Source organism: Typopeltis vanoorti, chromosome 26 (assembly GCF_054136105.1).
Source record: "Typopeltis vanoorti isolate ZY-2024b chromosome 26, IOZ_Tvanoo_1.0, whole genome shotgun sequence".
NCBI lineage: Eukaryota > Metazoa > Arthropoda > Arachnida > Uropygi > Thelyphonidae > Typopeltis > Typopeltis vanoorti.
In genome coordinates this window covers 16,495,741-16,518,225 of record NC_143574.1, presented here as the reverse complement: position 1 = coordinate 16,518,225, position 22,485 = coordinate 16,495,741, and the positions used below count along the sequence as shown (strand labels likewise).

General features: G+C 34.8%; 1 protein-coding gene across 1 annotated transcript in view; it reads right to left on the bottom strand.

The window, feature by feature from the left end:
- The window catches only part of HtrA2 (HTRA2-related serine protease), an 81,459-nt gene that overhangs the window by 37,556 nt on the left and 21,418 nt on the right, over positions 1-22,485 (bottom strand). Inside the window, exon 4 of the mRNA XM_090414953.1 lies at positions 18,805-18,916. Coding sequence (XP_090271079.1) covers positions 18,805-18,916 — 112 coding nt within the window. The remainder of the gene's footprint in view (positions 1-18,804; positions 18,917-22,485) is intronic.

Genomic DNA, 22,485 nt, shown 5'->3' with positions numbered 1-22,485 from the left:
TTTATCCCCAGTGGAAAAAAGCTGATGAATTGTAAGAACATGTTAAACATGCATGCAATGCAATCAAAAAACTAGTCAGGAATTTTTAAGCACATGAAACTGTCAAGTGTGAAACATCTTAAAGGCTGCATGGCTGGTAATAAAGATAACTTTGAACACCTGCTGTGAGATATTTTTTGTCCTACAGTATTTCTTTTGTCAGTTATCAAGAGATTTATGCATATTTCTTGACAATGCTTTCTATCTTCATTGCAGGCCATTAGCATTTATGCTGCCTTACAAAGGACTATATCTTATGAGGGTTTTCTGGACCTATGTTTACTGGAATCTTTTCATTTTCAGGTGGAGAATATGCCTCTAAAGTTATGACATGGTAATGAATCACCCTGTATGTGAGAAAAATATTTCTTGGAATTTTCTGCAACATTAAAGCACTGGGTGTTGCTTAAGGATCAGCGCTAGATAACTGGGAGGAGACCTCCATCCATATAACCTTAAAGAAATGTGGAAAACCAAACTAGGGCTTCTGAACCTAATGCCTAATTCTCACTTCAAGTGATGAGCCTCCCCCCCCCCCCCATTAGTAGATATCCACTGGATATTGAACAAATGAGGAAGGGCTAGTAATTTGGGACCTTAGTCAACTAAACTGTATTCCATATTGGCTTAATACCAGAAACAAACATGGTGGTATGAAACGATATTTCATGCTAGCTGGGGCATTGCCCAGTTAAATAAGGCCGCCATTGTTTCTGTTAGGGAACCACAGAGAATAGCAAAGAGTCAGCTACTGGAACAAACTCAGTATCATCACCATGAGAAGTATCAATGGAAATGGCAGAAGAAGAAGAAGAAGAACTAGAGAAGTACTATAGACGTAGCTGGTGTAAGTGAAAAAGAAGGCTAAACAGGTGAAATCCTGATAAATAATAAACATAGGATTCACAAAAAACATTCAACATTAAACCCAAAGATAAACTTCTTCATTATCAGGCAATTTCAAGAGGAGTTATGTGGGCAAATTGTCAGCCTGGTTGGCTGAGTGGTTAGCGTACCCACTCTCCAACCAACATGTCACAGGTTCGAATCCCACCGTGAGCATGGATATTTGTGATTGTCTTTAGGTGGAAGATGAATTGCATCGCCCAGTGTGAGACCACCATCCTGCTATTGGAGGCCTGAAGTGGCTGAAAAAGTTCTGTTTGTCTTTAGAGCAGGGTTTCTGAACTATGTAATAATAAATAAAAAAAAAATTACAAAAAAATATATATAATTGATAAAAATGGAAAAAAAAAAAAATCCTTACCCCCCACACAGTACAAATATACTTATAGGTTTATTAATAACTTTTTGTGAGAAGTTCTGGGAACCATCTAAAAAAAAATAGAGAATTGGAAAATAAAGCTTGTCTGTGCCTATGATCTCAACAAAGGTTTTCCTAAGACCTTTGTTGAGATCATAGGCACAGATTTCCCCCTTGCTGTTTAGATTGCCTTGTTGGCAATCTAAACAGCAAGGGAGGAAATAAATTCCAGGAACAGAAAAATGTCTGGGAAAATTTGGAGAAATCGGCGAAGTGAATAGTAAAGCTAAGTGCCTGTTGGACTTTTGTTCATAACAAGGACTAGTCATAATTAATAACAATGTTTCAACATAAAGTTGTGCACAAATTCACATGGAGAGAAGAAAATATATAAGAAAGTTTTAAAAAAGAATCAAAGTTCAGTAGCTTTTTGATGCTAACTGTAGATTTAACTATACAAATACTAGTCAAGAAAAACCGAGACTTAAAAACAAGAACCAAACATTGGGCTCATTGGCAAACTCTGAGAAAAAAAGAAAAAAAAACTGCTTAATCAAACAGGTAGACTCAAAAAGTTCACCCAGTCTGAGAAAAGAAGAAATCACACAGCAAGTTCCTAGCATGCAAGTTGGCAGATTCCCTACTAGCATAGAGAGTAACATGTAAGAAAACTAAACTAAGTAAAAAAGTACAAATATGTCATGGGAATCCCTTCACATAACAATATAAATATTATGAAGGTGGCAAAATATTCTGGAGGCTATTGAAAAAAAGCAAAGAAAAAGGAGAAAAGAGTACAGTAACAAGAAAGAAGCAGAGATGATAAACATGACATGAAAACTGAAATGATTCATTTTACAAATTATGGACTTTACAATGTGTTATAACTATTTTAATTTCCCGACGTTTCGACATTCATATTAAGGTCATCATCTGGAATATATATACAAATATACAAGGACAAGATGAGTTACATTCCACACAGTATGCAAAAGAAACAATGATTTGATCAAAGGTTATTCTACTGGTATGACCTCAAGTGAAAATATTTTTTAAAAAAATGCAGATAAAATTAAAAATTAATTAATTATTTAGAAACTACATGAAACTTAAATTCTATTTAAGATAACATAAGAGAAACATTCTTTCATATAGATAGTTTTCTTACAGTAACAATGATGTCCTATTTTGAACATGACAATTGTTATATTAGATTTAAGATTCTGGATTATCTACAGTCCTGTTTTATAGTTAACTCTTAGGGAGAAAGGTTCTGTGGATAGAATATGTGCCTTCCATATGCTTGGGATTTTTAGACCATCATTATTGTTCAGATTGGGGTGGTCGATAAGAATCTCACAGGATTCCTTAAATTTATGTTCATACCATGTTTTAGTGTGATGTAAACAACTGGTGCTTTTCAGTCAGTTCTATGTAAAGTGTTCAGGGCATGATCAGAAAGGTTCACCATAGTTATTATATTTAACTTGTCATTTATGTTCCTTTTGTCTGATAGGAATTGTGCATCCTCTTTCCCCTATATATGGTACATTACGGGTGCAATAAATACGGTATACTCCAGGGTGGGCTAGAGTGGGTCTTTGGATAGTTGAGTAAGATTTTTAATTTTGCAGGCGGTTTAAAGATGGCTTTGAGGTTGTATTTCTGTAGTATTCTGTTTATTTTATCTGCTATCCCTTTAATGTAAGGAATGGTTATAGTTTTATTGTAGTCTGGTTTATCTTTGTTGATATGAAACATTTTGAGCAACATGCTCTAGATTTCTCTCCTTTAAAACCCAAAGTCTGACTTAGATACGCTGACGATGTTTTCTCGATCTGGCCCCATGGCTACCATACACTGCATTTTCTTTAGCCACCAAAACAAACAACACAAACAGTTCACAATTGAAAATGAAAAACAGAACACTGTTGAGTGTTCTGTTTGATGACTGGATGAGTTGAGTAAGCTTTTTAATTTTGCAGGAGATTTAAAGGTGGCTTTGAGGTTGTATGTCTGTAATATTCTGTTTATTTTATCTGATGTCCCTTTGATGTAAGGAATAGTTATAGTTTTATTGTAGTCTGGTTCATCTTTGTTTTTTTTATTGAGGTCTTGTAGAGAGACCCACTCTGGAGTATACCGTATTTATTGCACCTGTAATCTACCATATATAGGGGAAACAGGACGCACAATTCCTATCAGACAAAAGGAACATAAACGACACATTAAATATAATAACTATGGTGATGCTGGCCTTTCTGATCATGTCCTGAACACTTTACACAGAAATGACTGGAAAAGCACCAGTTGTTTACATCACACCAAAACATCATGTGAATGTAAATTTAAGGAAGCCTGTGAGATTCTTATCAACCACCCCAATCTGAACAATAATGATGGTCTAAAAATCCCAACCATATGGAGGGCACATATTCTACCTACGGAGCCTTTCTCCTTAAGAGTTAACTATAAACATGACTGTAGATAATCCAGAATGTTAAATCTAATACAATTGTCATGTTAAAAATAGGACATCATTGTTACTGTAAGAAAACTATCTATATAAAAGAATGTTTCTCTTATGTTACCTTAAATAGAATTTAGCTTTGATGTAGTTTCTAAATATTTAATTTTTAATTTTATCTGAATTTTTTTTTTTTTTTTCACTAGAGATCATGCCAGTAGAATAACCTTTGATCAAATCGTTGTTTCTTTAGCATACTGTGTGGAATGTAACTTAGCTTGTCCTTGTATATTTGTATATACTCCAGATGATGACCTTAATATGAAGGTTGAAACATTCGGGAAATTAAAATAGTTATTTATAAAACTGTTGTAAAGTCTATAATTTCTAAAATGAATGCCGATCACCATGTAACACCAAAAGAAAGGACTCTGATAATTCATGGAGATTCGACCCACAAGCAATGCAATTAATACGGTAAGTTGAAGATTCATGTTTCTGGTTTAATCAATCGACTGGCATATTTAAAACGTTGTAGGGACAACAATATCATTCTGAATTGCATCAAACTAAGGAGAAAATTTACCTCAACAAAGGCGCAACGAATATACCACTGCATGGAGAAAGCGTTACTCACAGAACAGATCCAGACTACTAGAAAAATTTTTGGCCGTTACTCAAAACCAGGTAAAAAATTTTAAATCTGAACTTTCAAGTTGCTTGAATGCTGACATTTGGAGCATCCTCAGATTACGAACAACACGGCAAACCATATCCTACAAACTAAGAAAGAAAACCTCATATCCAAATTTCATAGACTAAATGATCGACAAAACCACCCAACATATCTGAATTTTTCTGCGGTGAACGTTAAAACCAACCAGAAGCAAGAAACAACTAGAGTCACCAATCACCTGCAGGTAACAATAAAATAGTTAACCTATCCAACCATGCCTTAAACAAAGATGAACTCTTGCTACTAACTTTGCCGTAGCACGAAGATCAATAAACAAACTGAATTTTATTTATAACATTGAAAGAGGCTTAAGATTCATCTCAAATACCATAGCAGATAAAATACGTTTAGAAACCGCCAACATTTTAAATATAAGTTATAAGAAAACAATAACAAGCAACTTAACAAAACACGAATTAACAGCAGTGAAATCACTAAAAGCAAATCCGATCGTAATAACTAGAGTCGATAAAGGAAGTACCACCATTATTCTAAACCGAACCACATATTTAGAAAAAAGGAATCTACTAGTCTTGGACAATAGTACATACCAACTTGTTAACTATGACTCAACCAATAGAATAAAAAAGAAAACAGAGAAATTACTTAAATCAATTTCTACATGGCCCGAAGATATCGTCAAAAAATTACTTCTGTACTATACTCGTTCCCCAAGAATTTACAGTCTACCAAAGATACACAAACAAAACACACCACTCTGGCCGATACTCGAAGGTATTGACAGCCCGAATTATCACCTAGCTAAGAAATTAGCGGCAACACTCAAGGTGTTGGTAGGTCATTCCCCCTCCTATATTAGAAACACACAACACTTCTTAAACATAATCAAAGACATTACATTAAAAAAAGATGATTTATTAGTCAGTTTTGATGTCTCTCTGCCCTCTTTATGAATGTCCCAATCCTTCTTTTACAGAACAAATTCCCTCCAGATATCATGGGGCTCTTTGCGCATGTATTACATTCTGGTTATTTTGTATGGCAAAACGCTTTCTACCTACAAAAAGAAGGCACAGCCATGGGCTCGTCATTATCCCCCACCACCACCCATTGCTAACTTTTATATGGAACATTTTGAGCAACATGCTCTAGATTCCTCTTCTTTAACCACCAAACCAGCCATTATGGATCTATGGAAGATCAGTGGTCTCATATACGAAGCATATGAGACCACTAGGTCTCATATGCTTCGTATCCATCATATATTTCAATGTAATATCAGTGGTATTACAATTTTAATATGCACTTCACATCCATGATAACCTTGACGTCTATAGATGTCTTGGCTGGTAGCATGATTAAAACCCAAAGTCTGGTTTAGATACGTTGATGTTTTCGCGATCTGGCCCCATGGCTGTCAGACACCAGACACTTTCCTTAGCCACCTAAACAAACAATACAAACACATACAGTTCACAATTGTGATTGAAAAACAGACACACTTCCATTTCTAGATACGCATGTCACACATCTTCCATCTGGCAGTCTTTCCTCCACCGTTTACCGGAAACCGACACATACTGGCCAATATATACACATAAACTCCTACCACCACCCAACACAAAAACTAGGTGTCATTAATACTCAAAAAAACAGGGCTTTGAAGATTTGCTCTAATGAACAAGTGCTGAAAGACTAATTTAAAGTTATCAGCAATATTTTTCTAAAAAATGGTTACAGCCAAAACACTATTAACAAAATTCTCTACAAGACCTCAATAAAAAACAAAGATAAACCAGACTACAATAAAACTATAACCATTCCTTACATTAAAGGGACATCAGATAAAATAAACAGAATACTACAGAAATACAACCTCAAAGCCACCTTTAAACTTCCAGCAAAATTAAAAAGCTTACTCAACTCATCCAGAAACCCACTCCCTCCACTGATCCACCCTGGAGTATACTGTATTTATTGCACCTGTAATCTACCATATATAGGGGAAACAAGACGCACAATTCCTATCAGACAAAAGGAACTTAAATGACACATTAAATATAATAACTATGGTGAAGCTGGCCTTTCTGATCATGCCCTGAACACTTTACATAGAATTGACTGGAAAAGCACCAGTTGTTTACATCACACCACAACATGGTATGAACGTAAATTTAAGGAAGCCCGTGAGATTCTTATCAACCACCCCAATCTGAACAATAATGATGGTCTAAAAATCCCAAGCATATGGAAGGCACATAATCTACCTATGGAACCTGTCTTCCCTAAGTTCCCTAACTTCCTGTTTAACTATAAACAAGACTACAGAATATCCAGAATCTTAAATCTAATATAACATTGTCATGTTAAAAAACTCATGCAGCCAAACCTCAACAAATTTGGCTGCATGAGACTTCCTCAAGTTTGGGAAACCTACATCAGAAGACTTTCAGCCCAATCGCCCAAGAATACCAACACTGCCCGCTAGAGGGCACCATCAGGACTTTAGGAGAAATAATAGCTTCAGACTTCTTCCTCATTTACTGTTGTTGTTGTGTCTGCGTGCACGTGTCTTGTTCTTAAGTTCTTGAAAACGGCAACGTGACGTTGCCGAAATATTGAAATATATTAAAATTTATTTTAATGTATATCCTAGTACGTTGTAATTTCCTTAAATTATATAGTGAAAATGCATAACCAATGTCTAAGCCTTTCCACGAGAGTTAAAAATAGAACATCATTGTTACTGTATGAAAACTATCTATATGAAAGAATGTTTCTCTTATGTTATCTTAAATAGAATTTAGCTTTGATGTAGTTTCTAAATAATTAATAATTTTTAATTTTATCTGCATTTTTTTTTAATATTTTCACTAGAGGTCATGCTAGTAGAATAACCTTTGATCAAATCATTGTTTCTTTAGCATACTGTGTGGAATGTAACTCAGCTTGTCCTCGTATATTTGTATATACTCCAGATGATGACCTCAATATGAAGGTCGAAACATTGGGAAATTAAAATAGTTATAACACGTTGTAAAGCTCATAATTTCTAAAATGAATGCTGATCACCGTGTAACACTAAAAGAAAGGATATATTTTGAATATCTGGAGTTATTACTTTGAAAGACTTAAATGAAACAAGCAATGAGAAAATAGTGGCAGAGTGTATTGAAAAGAAACACAAGCAGGAGTAAATATTAATACTTTAGATAGAAAAAGCTATCCAAAACCTGAAGGTACTTGGAGTATATATTCAACCAAAAATATTCAAATAATCAAATATCCATATCTCAGTATGGATACATGAAATTTTTACAGACTACACTGCATAATTCAGAAGGCCTAGTCAAAAGGTCATATTCCAAATGATTGGAATAGAGAATAGTTCCCCATCTAAAAAGGAGGAACAAACCTGAATGAGAACATTTTCAGAGGAATTTCTCTACTAATTGGTACAAGATTTATGCAATCATAAACATCAAAAGAATTGAAGATGAGAACCATCAGCATCATCAAACTCCTGACATGTACTCTCAGGGGCATACTGGATATTAATGATAGTACTGCATGAAAAAGATGCATCGTTATTAACTTCTATTAACAATTTTCCTCCAAATTAATCTGTTATCTGATAAGATTGTAATATTACCAGATATTATATTTCTTTCTTCTCTAATGCACTTCTTACGATATTAATCCACATAATCTTGGCCTTAATTTACATTTTTTTTTCCCTCTGTCATCTTGGCATCAAACACCCGTTTTGCTAACCCTCCTTCTCCCATTCTGTTTAAGTGATCACAGTACTGGAGAGTAGCTCTGCTAAAACATTCCTGAATAGCAAGTTCTTTTCTAATATCCTCATTTTTAATGAGGCCACCTGTTCATTCCTATCACCTTTCTATGAATTCTCATATCTGTGAGAGTTCTTAGAAAGATGATAAATTTATCACCATCATCTTTTTATCTATCCACATACATATTGGTCACTGAATCAGAAACTTTTATAGATCCCATGTTGGATTGCATCTACATCTATAACATACCAGGAGTTCACTAGATTGTTCTCAGATCTGATTTTCTACTCATTACATTCTCAATGGGATTCAGATCTGGACTTTGTGTTGGCAAAGGAAGATGGCAGAAGTCCAAGCATTCACTAGATTGCTCCCAGATCTGATTTTCTAACATGCTCCATACATTCTCAATGGGATTCAGATCCAGGCTTTGTTGTTGGCAAAGAAAGATAGTGGAAGTCGCTGACATGCTGGCTGAACCACTGCTGAATAATTCTTGTGCGATAGACAGTAGAATTGTTGTCCATGAAATAGCTGTCATCTGCTGAATAAAAAGTCAACATTGCAGGACGGACTTGATCGGCAACAATATTCAGATATTCCTTGGAAGGAACCCAACCTTCCAGCATTATCAGGGGATCCATTCCATACCAACAGAATATGCTTCATGCCATGACACCACCTACAGAACCTAGAGTTATGTTTACAGGGAAAGTTGAGTTCACTGCTTCATGGTGCTCCCGCCAAACTCTCTGCCTACCATTGGTAGGTAGAGAGTTTGGCGGTACAAGGTGTACCACAACTCGTCAGACCACATGACATTTTCGCAGTCTTCCAGTGTCCGGTCATGGTGTTCCTGACATCACTGTAGACGAACTTTCTGGTTCTTTGCAGAAATCAGTGGTTTCCATATAGGCATGTAACTGCCAATATCAATCCTCTTCAATTCCCTGCACATAGTTCAATGAGATATGGGTCGAGAACAGCTTTTATTAAATGCTTTGGTCAACTGCTGTACATACACAGCAAGTTCTGTTTGTCCATACCAGCCTTCTCAAACAATAGCAATCTTGTTCCTGACAGACTATTTCAGGACCATAGCTACACTGCTTAGACAAGCAATGTGGTAGTTATTTTTCCACTAATTAAACACCTGGTATATCTCACCTCACGAGAAACCAGTCAACTCGGCTGTTTTCAAAGTCACAGCTCCAGCCAAACAGGCACCCGCAATAAGCCCTTCATCATCAAACTCCAAAAGATCCTTTGTTTTTCCCCATTGTGATCAACATTATTGACAATTACTGATCAACAGCATTCTTAAATAGTTGCCTAGAACAATATACGTTGCGTAAAGGTTTCTACTTCAGCAGCCAGTATGTGCGATCTTGGTCTTCCTCCTGCCAAAATGGCAAAAAACACTTGTTTTGCTAATCATTCCTTCCCATTTTATTTAAGAGGCCATTCCATCTAAGATTAGCTCTGCTAACACATTCCTGAATATTAGCAATGGCAAGTTCATTCCTAACATCCTCATTATTAATATGACATCACCAATGATGCCATGTGTTCATTCTCCTAATCTTTCTCAGAACTCTCATATCTTGTTCTCCAGTTTTTGGTCAAGTGTTTTATTTCTAACCCAATCCATAAGTTAAAATTGGTTTGAACACTGTCTTGTATACAGCTAGTTTAATGTTTTGACTAATTTTTCTCTTATTTCACATAAACTCATTCAGTTGCCTTCCTATCGTACCGCCTTTGCTAATTCTGTAGTCTATTTCCATATTAATTTGCCATCTTCACTAAAAATTGTGATTAAATAGCTGAAATACTGATTTTCATGCCAAATTTATTACAGCAGTTATTTAGTTTAATCAGAGATTCCAGCAGCCTTGTACTGAAATTACTAAGGGATATAACATTAACTGCATAAAAGTAAAAATGAAATTTAACATATCCAATTTGATATCAGTTTTAATGCTATGTTCCTTAATAATGTGATCCATACAGATGATGAATATCAGTTGAGATAATGTGCACTGTTGTTTCACACCTGAATTAACATCACACTATCTTCATGTGCCTCCTTCAGTTCTAACTGCTGATTTACCACAGTAAGTCGTCAGCAGTTAGAACTGAAGACTATGTACTGCTTAATATAATATAATGTCCCATTCACCCCATATAACTGTAATATTCTGAACAGCTTTTTTCTTGGCATCTTGTCATAACAAAACTTATAACAAATACAGATCTTTGTTATATTATCATGATTTCACAACTATTTGTCTTAAAGTGAAAATCTGATTCTGACAACCTGTATTTTGCCTGTATCCAGGTAGTTCTTCTCCAAGCTTCCATTCCACAATTTTTCTTAGCCTTTTTCTCAAGCATTTGGTTTTGTTCTTGTTTTCAAACTGCTTAATTTTTTCTTGAATAATTTCTGCAGTCTAGAGTTCAAATCTGACAACTGCTCAACTTTGATTTGTTTGAAAATTTTCTTATACACACTTCTTTTCAATGTGATATTCAATTTTATCCTGCTCAAAACTAAATGATGATCATTTCTAGTTTCAAATCCTCTGTATATTCTTCTGTCCTGAACCAGTGGAAAAACATTGCTCTCAACAATAACACAGTCATAAGACTTTTTATTTCTTTCATCTTCTCTCCATGTGAATTTGTGCATATTTTTATGTTGGAACATGGTGTTAGTAGTAATTAGTCGATGTCCTGCACAGAAATCCACTAGTTCTTACCATTATTATTAGCTTTGCTCTTTTCTCCAAATTTCCCCAAAACATTTCTATGTTTGGTGATCATTTCCTATGCTGCATTTAGATCTCCAACAAGGACCAACTTTTCCTTTTTCGTTGTGTCAGTTCTCTTCTCTAATGCCTCAAAAAAAATTCCTCTACTTCTTCCTTACCAGAACATTCTGTGAGACCATAGGCACAAATAAGTCTCAAGGTCCATTAACATAAAAGGTGCTAATGGAAAAGAAATTGAACGTGAAAAACTAGAAAAGTACCATGTGAGATAATTATCATTACTGAGACAAAGAAGGTAAAAGGATGTGAGATCCTATTAATAATAAGTATAGGATGTTATACCTGATGTTATAACATCCTATACTTATTATTAATAGGATGTTATACCTAATTCATCATTCAGATGGATTGTATTATGAAAGAAAGTGGCATTAAACCTGATATTAGAATCAGAGATATCAAACAACTTTTTGCTTGATGCAGATGATATGATGCTCTAATGTGAGTCTCCAGAATTCTTTAACTAAATGAATAACAGCTACAACAAATTTGGCATGAAAATCAGCAATAAAAGACAAAAAAAAAAAAACTAGGAAAAAAACAGTAACACAGAAACCATCAATAGCTTTACTCGAACATATGCACTACACACACATTAGAGTAAGTTTCACGGCTTGTGCATATAACAAAAATTAAAAACTCCAATATATTTCATCCAACATTATGTGGACATCATCATCAAGAAGATACACTGCTAATTACATTCAAAAGATAAATTAAAATAACAGGCCATAAATCATGCATCTATTAGCTAATGTCTTGGTCGCAGCTGAAGTATATGATAATAAACTATTAAAGTCACAAGGCACAATTGTAGCAAGTTGCATAGATTAAAAAAAAAACTTATGAACAATTAACAGTGATCACTATCTAAAACTTCAAAATTGCCATACAGTCTGAATGGTTCAGGTTCGGATGATTTTTAGCATTTCACATTTCAAGGAAAAGACGATGGAATATGAACTTGCTTGAGTGAAAGCTTTTTTGTCTGGTTCCAAAGAACTCTGTGCCTAGTGTTAATAGTGTGAAAAGCATGGCCAGACTTGTCATATTCCAAAAATGTAATATAGTCTTGATGTTCTTCAATTCTAATCAAGGCAGAACAACAAGTCTGTAAAAAATAAGAAAAATGACATGAGCAGGATACTTGATAGACACCTGGTAATGAAGGAGTTTTCTGCCATCCTTTGTTGATAGCAAGAAAGAAGACAGTTCCCATGCGGGTTCGAAGGACATCATCATCATCATCATCAAATTCCTGCCATGTACCCTCAAGGGGGTGTACAGGATATGACAGTACTACATGAAAAAATTACATCATTACTAACTTCCTATCTACAATTTTCCTCCAAATCAGTCTGTTACTTGTCAAGACTCCAACATTATCAGATCTTATATTTCTATCGTCTAAGGCACTTTGTACCGTATCAATCCACCTATATCTTGGTCTTCCTCTGGGTCGTTTTCCTGCCAACCTGGCAGAGAACACTTGTTTTGCTAATCTTTCCTCTCCCATTCTATTTAGGTGACCATACCATCTGAGATTAGCTCTGCTAACGCATTCCTGGATGCTGACAATGTCAAGTTCTTTCCTAATATCCTCATTTTTAATATGATATTGCCATTGATGCCATCTGTTCACGCCTCTAATCTTTCTCAGGACTCTCATATCTGCGGTCTCTAGTCTTTGGTCAAGTGTTTTACTTCTGACCCAGCTCTCAGATCCATAAGTTAAAATTGGTTTGAACACAGTCTTGTATACAGCTAATTTAGTGTTCCGACTAATTTCTTTCTTATTCCATATGAATTTATTCAATTGACTTCCCACGATACCAGCTTTGCTGATTCTGTTGTCTATTTCTATATTTAGTTTACCATCTTCAGTAAAAATTGTGCCTAAGTAGCTGAAATGTTTTACTTGTTCCACAGGTTCTCCATTCACAACACAGTTGACATTTTCAATGATTCTGCCTATTTTCATTGTCTTTGTCTTTTTATTGCTGACCTTCATACCATATCTATTACAACAGCTATTCAATTTAGTCAGAGAATCTTGCAGACTTGTAGCGGATTTATTTAGAAGTATAACATCATCCGCATAAAGCAAAGAGCTGACATTAACATCTCCAATTTTGATATCAGGTTTAATACCACATTCCTTCATAATGTGATCCATATAGATAATGAATAACAGAGGGGATAATGTACATCCTTGTCTCACACCAGATTTAACATTAAACCATCTTCCTGTACTTCCTTCAATTCTAACTGCTGACTCACAACTCAAATAAAGACTAAGTATTGCTTGATATAATGCCCCATTGACACCATATAACTGCAGCGTATTGAATAGATTCTCTCTTGGCACCTTGTCATATGCCTTTTCCAAATCGACAAAACTTAAATACAGGTCTTTGTTATATTCCCATGCTTTCTCGACTATTTGTCGTAAAGTGAAGATCTGATCCTGACAGCCTCTATTTGGCCTGAATCCAGCTTGTTCTTCACCAAGCTTTTCTTCCACAATTCTTCTCAACCGTTTCTCAAGTATACTTGCATAGATCTTGCCAGGAACACTCAGTAGGGAAATACCTCTGTAATTCTCACATTCAGTTTTATTTCCCTTTTTATATATGGGTACTATGAGAGCTCTACTCCAATCATCGGGAATTCGTCCCTCTGTCCAGGCTTTCTGAACTATGCAGTGCAACCACTGTAAGACTCTTATACCACCATACTTCAGCATTTCTGGTCGAATATCATCTACTCCTGCTGCCTTTCCACATTTCAAGCCTTTGATGGCTTTTTCTACTTCAAGTATAGATATGTATTCCTGACTGCATGCCTGGTCAGTGTTTTTTATCACTGTGCTGTCATCACTGCTTGTTTCATTTAGCAGTTTTTCAAAGTAATTACTCCATACTTCAAGGATATCTTTTTCTCCTGTTTTCATTTCCCCTTTATCATCTCTAATTCCTTTTACAGCACTCTTTCCTCCATTCCTAAGCTTCTTCAACAACCTCCAGAATATTTTGCCACCTTCTTGATATTTATTTTCTATATTCTTGCCAAAGTCCTCCCATGACTTTTGTTTAGCTAGTTTTACACACTGTTTAGCTTTCTTACATTTGTCTCTGTATTCTGTAAGAGTAAAAGCTGACTTATTTGCCAGGAACTTTTGATATGCTTTCTTCTTTTCCTTCACTGTCTCTTTAACTTCCTGTGTCCACCAGGGAGTTCTGATTTTTTTATCTTTGCACACAACCTCACCACATGCCTCTCTGGCAGAATCAATCAATGTTTCCTTCAGAGTTTGCCACTGAATCTCCAAGGTTTGATTCCTGTTCTCAAACTCTTTCATTTTCTTTTCAATAATATTTCTGTATTTTAGTCTACAGTTTACATCTGAGAGCTGCTCAACTTTTATTCGCTTTAAAACTTTCTTACATGTTATTCTTTTCAATATGAAATTCAATTTTATTCTGCTCAAGACTAAATAGTGATCACTTCCAATTTCAAATCCTCTGTACACTCTGGTGTCCTGCACCAGGGAGAAAACATCACTATCTACAATAACATAGTCAATGAGACTTTTCTTATTCCTAGCCTCTTCTCTCCATGTGAATTTGTGCACATTTTTATGTTGGAACATGGTGTTAGTAATAACCAGTCCATGTCCTGAGCAGAAATCCAACAGATATTTGCCATTATTATTAGCTTTGCTCTTTTCTCCAAATTTTCCCAAAATATTTTTGTATGTCTCACAATCATTTCCTACTCTACTATTTAGATCCCCAACAAGGACCAACTTTTCCTTTTTCATTGTGTCAGTTGCTTTTTCTAAAGCCTCAAAAAATTCCTCCACTTCTACCTTAGTAGAACCTTCTGTGGGACCATAGGCACAAATAAGTCTCATTGTCCAGTTCCCCATTCTCATATTTGCCCACATTACTCTACTTGAGACTGACCGCCATTCAAGAAGATTAGCCTCGTATTTTGTGTTGAATACTATGGCTACTCCTTCTTTTCCTTGATTGTTATTGCCTGAATATAACATTTTGTATTTATTGCTCAGAAAGATCTCACCAGTTTTGGTCTTTTTTGTTTCAGTCACCCCTATTATGTCGATCTGGTACTTATCTAATTCCTCAGCTAGCTCCATTTCTTTGCCATTCAGACTTCTTACGTTGATAGTACCGATCTTTAACTCTGGTGATGTTGAGTTGGGGTTTGTTTTCAGATTTGTTCCAGTAGCTGACTTTTCGCTGTTCACCCTGGTTCCCTGGCGAAAACAACGGGGGCCTTGTTTAACCGGGCGACGCCCCAGCCGGCATGAAATTTTGTCATGTTGTACCATCATTTTTTATTTTGGTTTAACCAATAAGAATACAATTTGGTCGGCTAAATCCCAAATTGCCAGCCCATCCTCGTTTGTTCAGTATCAAAGTAGATACCCAACAGGGTGCACCACGAGAAGGTGAGGATTGGACATTAGGTCAGAAGCCCTGGTCGGTTCTCCGCATTCCTTTAAAGGCTATGTGGAGGTCTCCTCTCAGTTATACAGCTTTGACCCTTAAGCACCCCCGAAGGACATATATGTTGAATTTACGAAGAATTCTTGCTATTTGTTGCAAGGTTCTTTTAAGGTAGAGTATTGAAATTCTTTTCACATTGGATTGTAGTCTGGTAGAAGGATGATAATTATCAATAATTTTTTAAATGGTAGTTTTGTGATGTCCATTACATATCAGATTGCTTTTAATTTTATTCAGTTCATCTAACAAAAGGGGATCAGAAAAGCAGATCAGATGAACTCTGTGTATAAGATTCTTAATATAACTCATTTTTTTGTGATAAATGATGGTGGAAGGAATAAGTGAATGTATCTGTCAGTAAAGGTTGGCTTCCATTAAATTGAAAATTCAACATGACTTGTAGGATTACAAATTATTATGGCATCCAAAAAAGGGTAGTTGGTTATTGGATTTACATTCAATAGTGAACTTGATACAAGAGTACAAGGAGTTCATTTTACATTTTGTTGATGATATATTTGCAACCTGGTCCCACACTGAATCAGAATTACTTCAGTTCCTGGAGGGAAAAAACTCCTTGTACTCCGGTATCAAATTCACTATTGAATGTGAATCCAACAACCAACTAACCTTTTTGGATACCATAATAATTAAGAATCCCACAGGTCAAATTTTCAGTTTATCAAAAGTCAGCTTTACTAACAGATACAGTCACTCATCCTCCCACCATCAATCATCACAAAAAATGGGTATTATCAAGTCTCATACACAGAGCTCATCTGATCCCCTTTTGCTGGATGAAATGAATAAAATTAAAAGCAATCTGATATGTGATGGATACCACAAAACTATCATTCAAAAAATTACTGATAATTTAAATTCAATCTATATGCTTCCTCCTTCAAACCAGCTCAGAAAGTGTCTTCCTTTCTACCATCAACAAAGGATACATTACCACCTCTTTGCTTACCATGTGTTTTTCAAGTATCCTGTTCATGTCATCTTTCCTATTCTGGACAGACTAGCTATTCTACTGTGATTAGAATTCAAGAATGTCAAGACTATTACATTTTCGAATCTGAAAAGTCTAGCCTTGCTTCTCAAGCTATTGACACTAGGCACAGAGTTCTTTGGAACCAGACATAACTTCTTCACTCCAGCAAGTTCAAATTTGATCACCTTTCCTTGAAACATGTGAAGTGCAAAGAAATCATCGAAATCTGAACTGATCAGACTGTATGCCAATATCCAAGTTTTAGGAAGTGATCACTATTAATTGTTCACAAGTGTTTTGTTATTTTTTTAAATTAATTATTTTAATCTGTGCAACTTAAAATCATATCGCAACTGTGATATGAGCTCACGCACAATTTATGACTCATTATTTTGATTCATCTTTTGAATGTAGTTAGCAGTCCATCTCCTTGATGATGGCCACATAATGTTGGATGAAATATATTGTAGTTTTTGAACAAATTCTATATAATTTTTGTTACATATGTAAGTCAAGAAACTTACTTTAATATAAAACATCAGATGCATTCTCAATAGAGAACCTATTGATCAAGTAAAATATTTCAGTTATTTAAGAACTGTTTTTAGGCAAATATTTAGAGAGACCTCAGAATAAGCAAAGCTAATCAATAAACCAGTTCAACCAATTCATGTTGAACTGGTTTATTGCCCCATTTACCCCAGTCTAGTGTCTAAATGGAACATTATACAGAGGAATACATGTCTATATTAAAGTTTTAAGTCAGCAATTAGAACCGAAGAAAATACAGGAAGGTATTTTAATGTAAAATCAAGCACAAGACAAGGATACTCTTTCTCTTCTATACAGATCACATTATGAAAGAAAGCGACATTAAAAACCTAGAGACATCACACTCAGTTCTTTCACTCTATGCAGATAATGCCATACTCCTAAACAAATCCTGCATAAGTTAGTCTCCAGAATTCTTTAACTAAACTGAATAAGAGCTGTAACAAATTTGTCATGAAAATTGGCAACAAAAAGACAAAAACTATGAAAATAGGCCATCTTAATAAATAAACATGGAAAACCTTAATTGCATTCTCAATGGAGAACTTACAAAACAAACAAACAAGTAAACATCTTTAGTGGCAAATTAAATATACAAAGAAATAACTGAATAAGTAAAGCTGGCATAGTAGGCAGTCAACTGAATAAATTTATACAGAATGACTGATTTCTTTGTTATTTGAACTTATGGATCTGAGAGTTAGGTAAGAAATCAATCAATTGATGAAAGACTAGAAACCAGATATGAAAGTTCTGAGAAAACTTAGGAGAGTGAACAGATTGCAGATTGTGTTATTTGTCAAGACTCTACTATTGTCAGACATCATATTTTAGTTCTTCTAAGGCCTTTGGATCTCGGTCTTTCAGTTGATTTTTTTCCCCCTACTATCTTGGTGTCAAACACCTACTTTGCCAACTTTTCCTCGTTTTATTTACGTGGGCATACCACCTCAGATTAGCTCTACTCACACATTCTTGAATGCTAGCAATATATGTCAACTTTCCTTCTTAATATCTTCCTTTTTAATACAATGTCACTAGTGATGGCATTTATTCACTCTCCTAATTTGTTTCCAGATTTCATATCTACAGAATCAAGTTTTTGATCATCTGCTTTATTTCTAATCCGACTCTCAGATCCATATGTCAAAAAAACAGTTTTGAACACTATCTTGTATACTACTAGTTTAATGTTTTGGTTAATTTCTCTTTTATTCCATATAAATTCATTCAACTAACTCCCCATCATACCAGCTTTGCTTATACAATTATCTATTTCTGACTTTTTATTTGCCACTTTTACTAAAAATTGTATGGTCGAAATAGCCGAAATATTTTATTTGTTCTATAGTTCTCCACTGATTTCAATTTTTCTGTCTATTTTCAAACCTTCTGTCTTTTTATTGCTGATTTTCAGTATTTTTCAGTAGTTCAAAAAGTTACAGAAACTGAATTTACTCTAATAGCATTTGCTAGAGTAACAATCAAACAGTATATATTTTAGCTATGTGATGAAATATATGCTGTTGTATATATTTGAAATATACTTGAAAAATAAGTAAATATATATTTGGTTAACTGATTTGCTACTGGATACCAATTTTAAATAAGGATTTACTTACCTGCTTTGTGTTCTGCAGTCCTTTTCAGAAAATCTTTTGCAAAATCTGAAGGTATTGCAAATGATATACCTTCTGTTACTTTCATTGTATTAATACCTATGACTTCACCATCCTAATGAACATAGATATTTTTAGACATTATATTCATTAAAGCAGCAATGCTAAAATTTAAATCATAATTTTAATTAAGATATAAGAATATGTTCAGTAACTTACAGATTGTTAGATACTAAATATAAATAACAAAAGAATTTTTTTCATCATCATCAAATTCCTGCCATGTACCCTCAAGGGGTGTACAGGATATGATAGTACTACATGAAAAAAATTACATCATTACTAACTTCCTATCTACAATTTTTCTCCAAATCAGTCTGTTACTTGTCAAGACACCAGCATTATCAGATCTTATATTTCTATCGTCTAAGGCACTTTGTACCGTATCAATCCACCTATATCTTGGTCTTCCTCTGGGTTGTTTTGCTGCCAACCTGGCAGAGAACACTTGTTTTGTTAATCTTTCTTCGCCCATTCTGTTTAAGTGACCATACCATCTGAGATTAGCTCTGCTAATGCATTCCTGGATGCTGACAATGTCAAGTTCTTTCCTAATATTCTCATTCCTCATTTTTAATATGATATTGCCATTGATGCCATCTGTTTATGCCTATAATCTTTCTCAGGACTCTCATATCTGCAGTTTCTAGTCTTTGGTCAAGGTTTTACTTCTGACCCAGCTCTCAGATCCATAAGTTAAAACTGGTTTGAACACTGTCTTGTAATCAGCTAATTTAGTGTTTTGGTTAATTTCTCTCTTATTCCATATGAATTTATTCTTGACTTCCCACCAGCTTTGCTGATTCTGTTGTCTATTTCTATATTTAATTTACCATCTTCAGTAAAAATCGTACCTAAGTAGCTGAAATGTTTTACTTGTTCCACAGGTTCTCCATTCACAACACAGCTGACATTTTCAATGATTCTGCCTATTTTCATTGTCTTTGTCTTTTTATTGCTGACCTTCATACCATATCTATTACAACAGTTATTCAATTTAGTCAGAGAATCTTGCAGACTTGTAGCGGATTTATTTAGAAGTATAACATCATCCGCATAAAGCAAAGAGCTGACATTAACATCTCCAATTGTGATATCATGTTTAATACCACTTTCCTTCATAATGTGATCCATATACAGGGTGTTCGGGATAAATTTGACATATTTATAATTAATTATATTTTTCCGTAAGTTACATGTATTAACACACACTTCTCTTCATTTAAAAGTTTGGACCCTTCTTCATTCATATACAAGATGTCAGAAAGGATGGATAGCTGGAACCCACCTGAATCATGGAAGAGAATAACTTGTATCATGATGATTCGTGCCCGCCATCAAAATAAGGATATTACGACTGCTGCCCAATGCTCCCTGAATACAGTAAAAACAATCAGGCATGAACTAGAGACTTGCAATGGTGACTACGAGGATGTAGCAAAGAAGAAAGATCCCTAGCAGACGATCTGATTGCGTTCGTACAGCAGAATTCCTCGCAAATCTGCAGGAACAGGTGTTGAAGAACCCTGGCATTGGAATTCGGGCTTTGTTCGTGGAGTTGCTAACTGTAGTCAAGCCCTGGATAACAAGGGTAGCCAATGGTAGGCCGTATGTATGGCAGCAGGATTCGGCCCCTTGCCACACCTCTGGGAAAAGTCAAAAATGGTTGTCTGAAAATTTCTACGACTTCACCAGTCCAAATGTTTGGCCTCCAAACTCCCCAGACCTTAACCCCATGGATTATTTTGTATGGGGCGCAGTTGAAAAAGACACCAATCGCACTTCCAGTAATACAAAAGCCCAGTTAATGGATAAAATTAAAACAGTTTTTGCGGCCCTTCCCAGGGAGACTGTAGCATCAGCTTGTTCGAGGTTCCGAAGCAGAATTGAAGCTGTGATCGATGCTAATGGTGGTTATTTTGAGTAAATCTTGTTGATAGTATTGTAATTAACTCTGCCTGTAATGTTTTTTTGTCAATTCATTAAATTTAATAGATACAAAGAAGATTTTCTTTTTCCTTACGAAACTGTCAAATTTATCCCGAACACCCTGTAGATAATAAATAACAGAGGGGATAATGTAGATCCTTGTCTCACACAGATTTAACATTAAACCATCTTCCTGTACTTCCTTCAATTCTAACTGCTGACTTACAACTCAAATAATTTTTTTGTTCTTCTTATATTTACTACAGGATTATGAATATAAAATTATTCCAATCATGATACCAACTCCTTAGACGAAACATCCTTCAATATAGATTTAGAAAAAAATCAATCCATATACTAATCCCATGTGTCAACATGTTCAGTATTTTATAACTTCGCTATATCGATAAATATATATATATATATATATATATATATATATATATATATGCAATATTCCTAGTTTATGTGAATGCAGCCACTTATGAAGCATTAGTCAATGTGTATATTACTGAACCACTTTTTTATTGTAGTGATGGTGGAATATTTGGTAGTATGGAGACTTACAAACTTCTGAAAGATTCATACAGGATTTCAATTGATGGAATTTTTCAATTTATGGAGGGTGGAGATAAGACAAGAGGGCATCCTTGGAAACTGAGAATGAATGCTGCTAAGGAAGTGAGAGCTAGATTTTTCTCTCAGCGGGTGGCGAGTGATTGGAATATTTTGCCACTGGATGTTGTGAGTGCAAGCAGTGTGAATGAATTTAAGAATAAGTATGATAGCTGGTGTGTGTAGCATGTGGCCTCCCTCGATGAGTCTCTGACTCCCTGGAGGTCTCTCTTAATAATAATAATAATAATAATAATATTGAACTGTATTGAATTAACCGATAAAGAGGCAGATGTATCAGTATTAATAAAGAACTACTCCATGAAACAACAGAGAAAAAGAAGTTTTTTTTTTCAAATGAATGAGATGGAATATTCACACTAACAAATCACATGTTCAACAATAGCCAGTTCACAAAAATTCATATATTGTTGATTAATTTCAATTCTCTCACATTACAAAATAAAATTATTTTATAATGTGGGAGAATTAAAATTAATTTTCTTCTTAAAATTACTACAGAATTACACATATGTGCACATAAAGGAATTATCATTCCTAAATCAAAGTAGAAATATAACTGAAACAAATAATTATAAGAACTGACAATGAAGAAATGCATTTATTTCTTGCCATAATAATGCCAATTTCATGCAATAAAAAACTTATGCTAAAAGTTTTTTTTGTCCGAAGAAAGCTTCATTTATGCTGATATTTCAGACATGCTTGTTGGGATAGATACATTAATTTTATATTTACTATAATTTTGTGATGATATTCCTGAAAAGAAAAAAAAAACACGTGGGTCTCCAATGGAGTCCCCATAGGAGACCCACTCTATCCATTAACACAATACCTATTATGCATCTTCTTGAACCTATTTACTGTTGGAGTGCTCACAACTACCTCTGGTAATCCATTCCACTCATTTACCACTCTCCAAGTAAAGAACCTAGCTTTAACCTAGGTTAAAGATAGGTTCTTTACTTGGAGACTCTTTACTCCCCAATGAATTGAAAAATTCCTTCTGTGTCAATCTTATAGAATCCCTTTAGTAACTTATAAGTTTTTATCACGTCC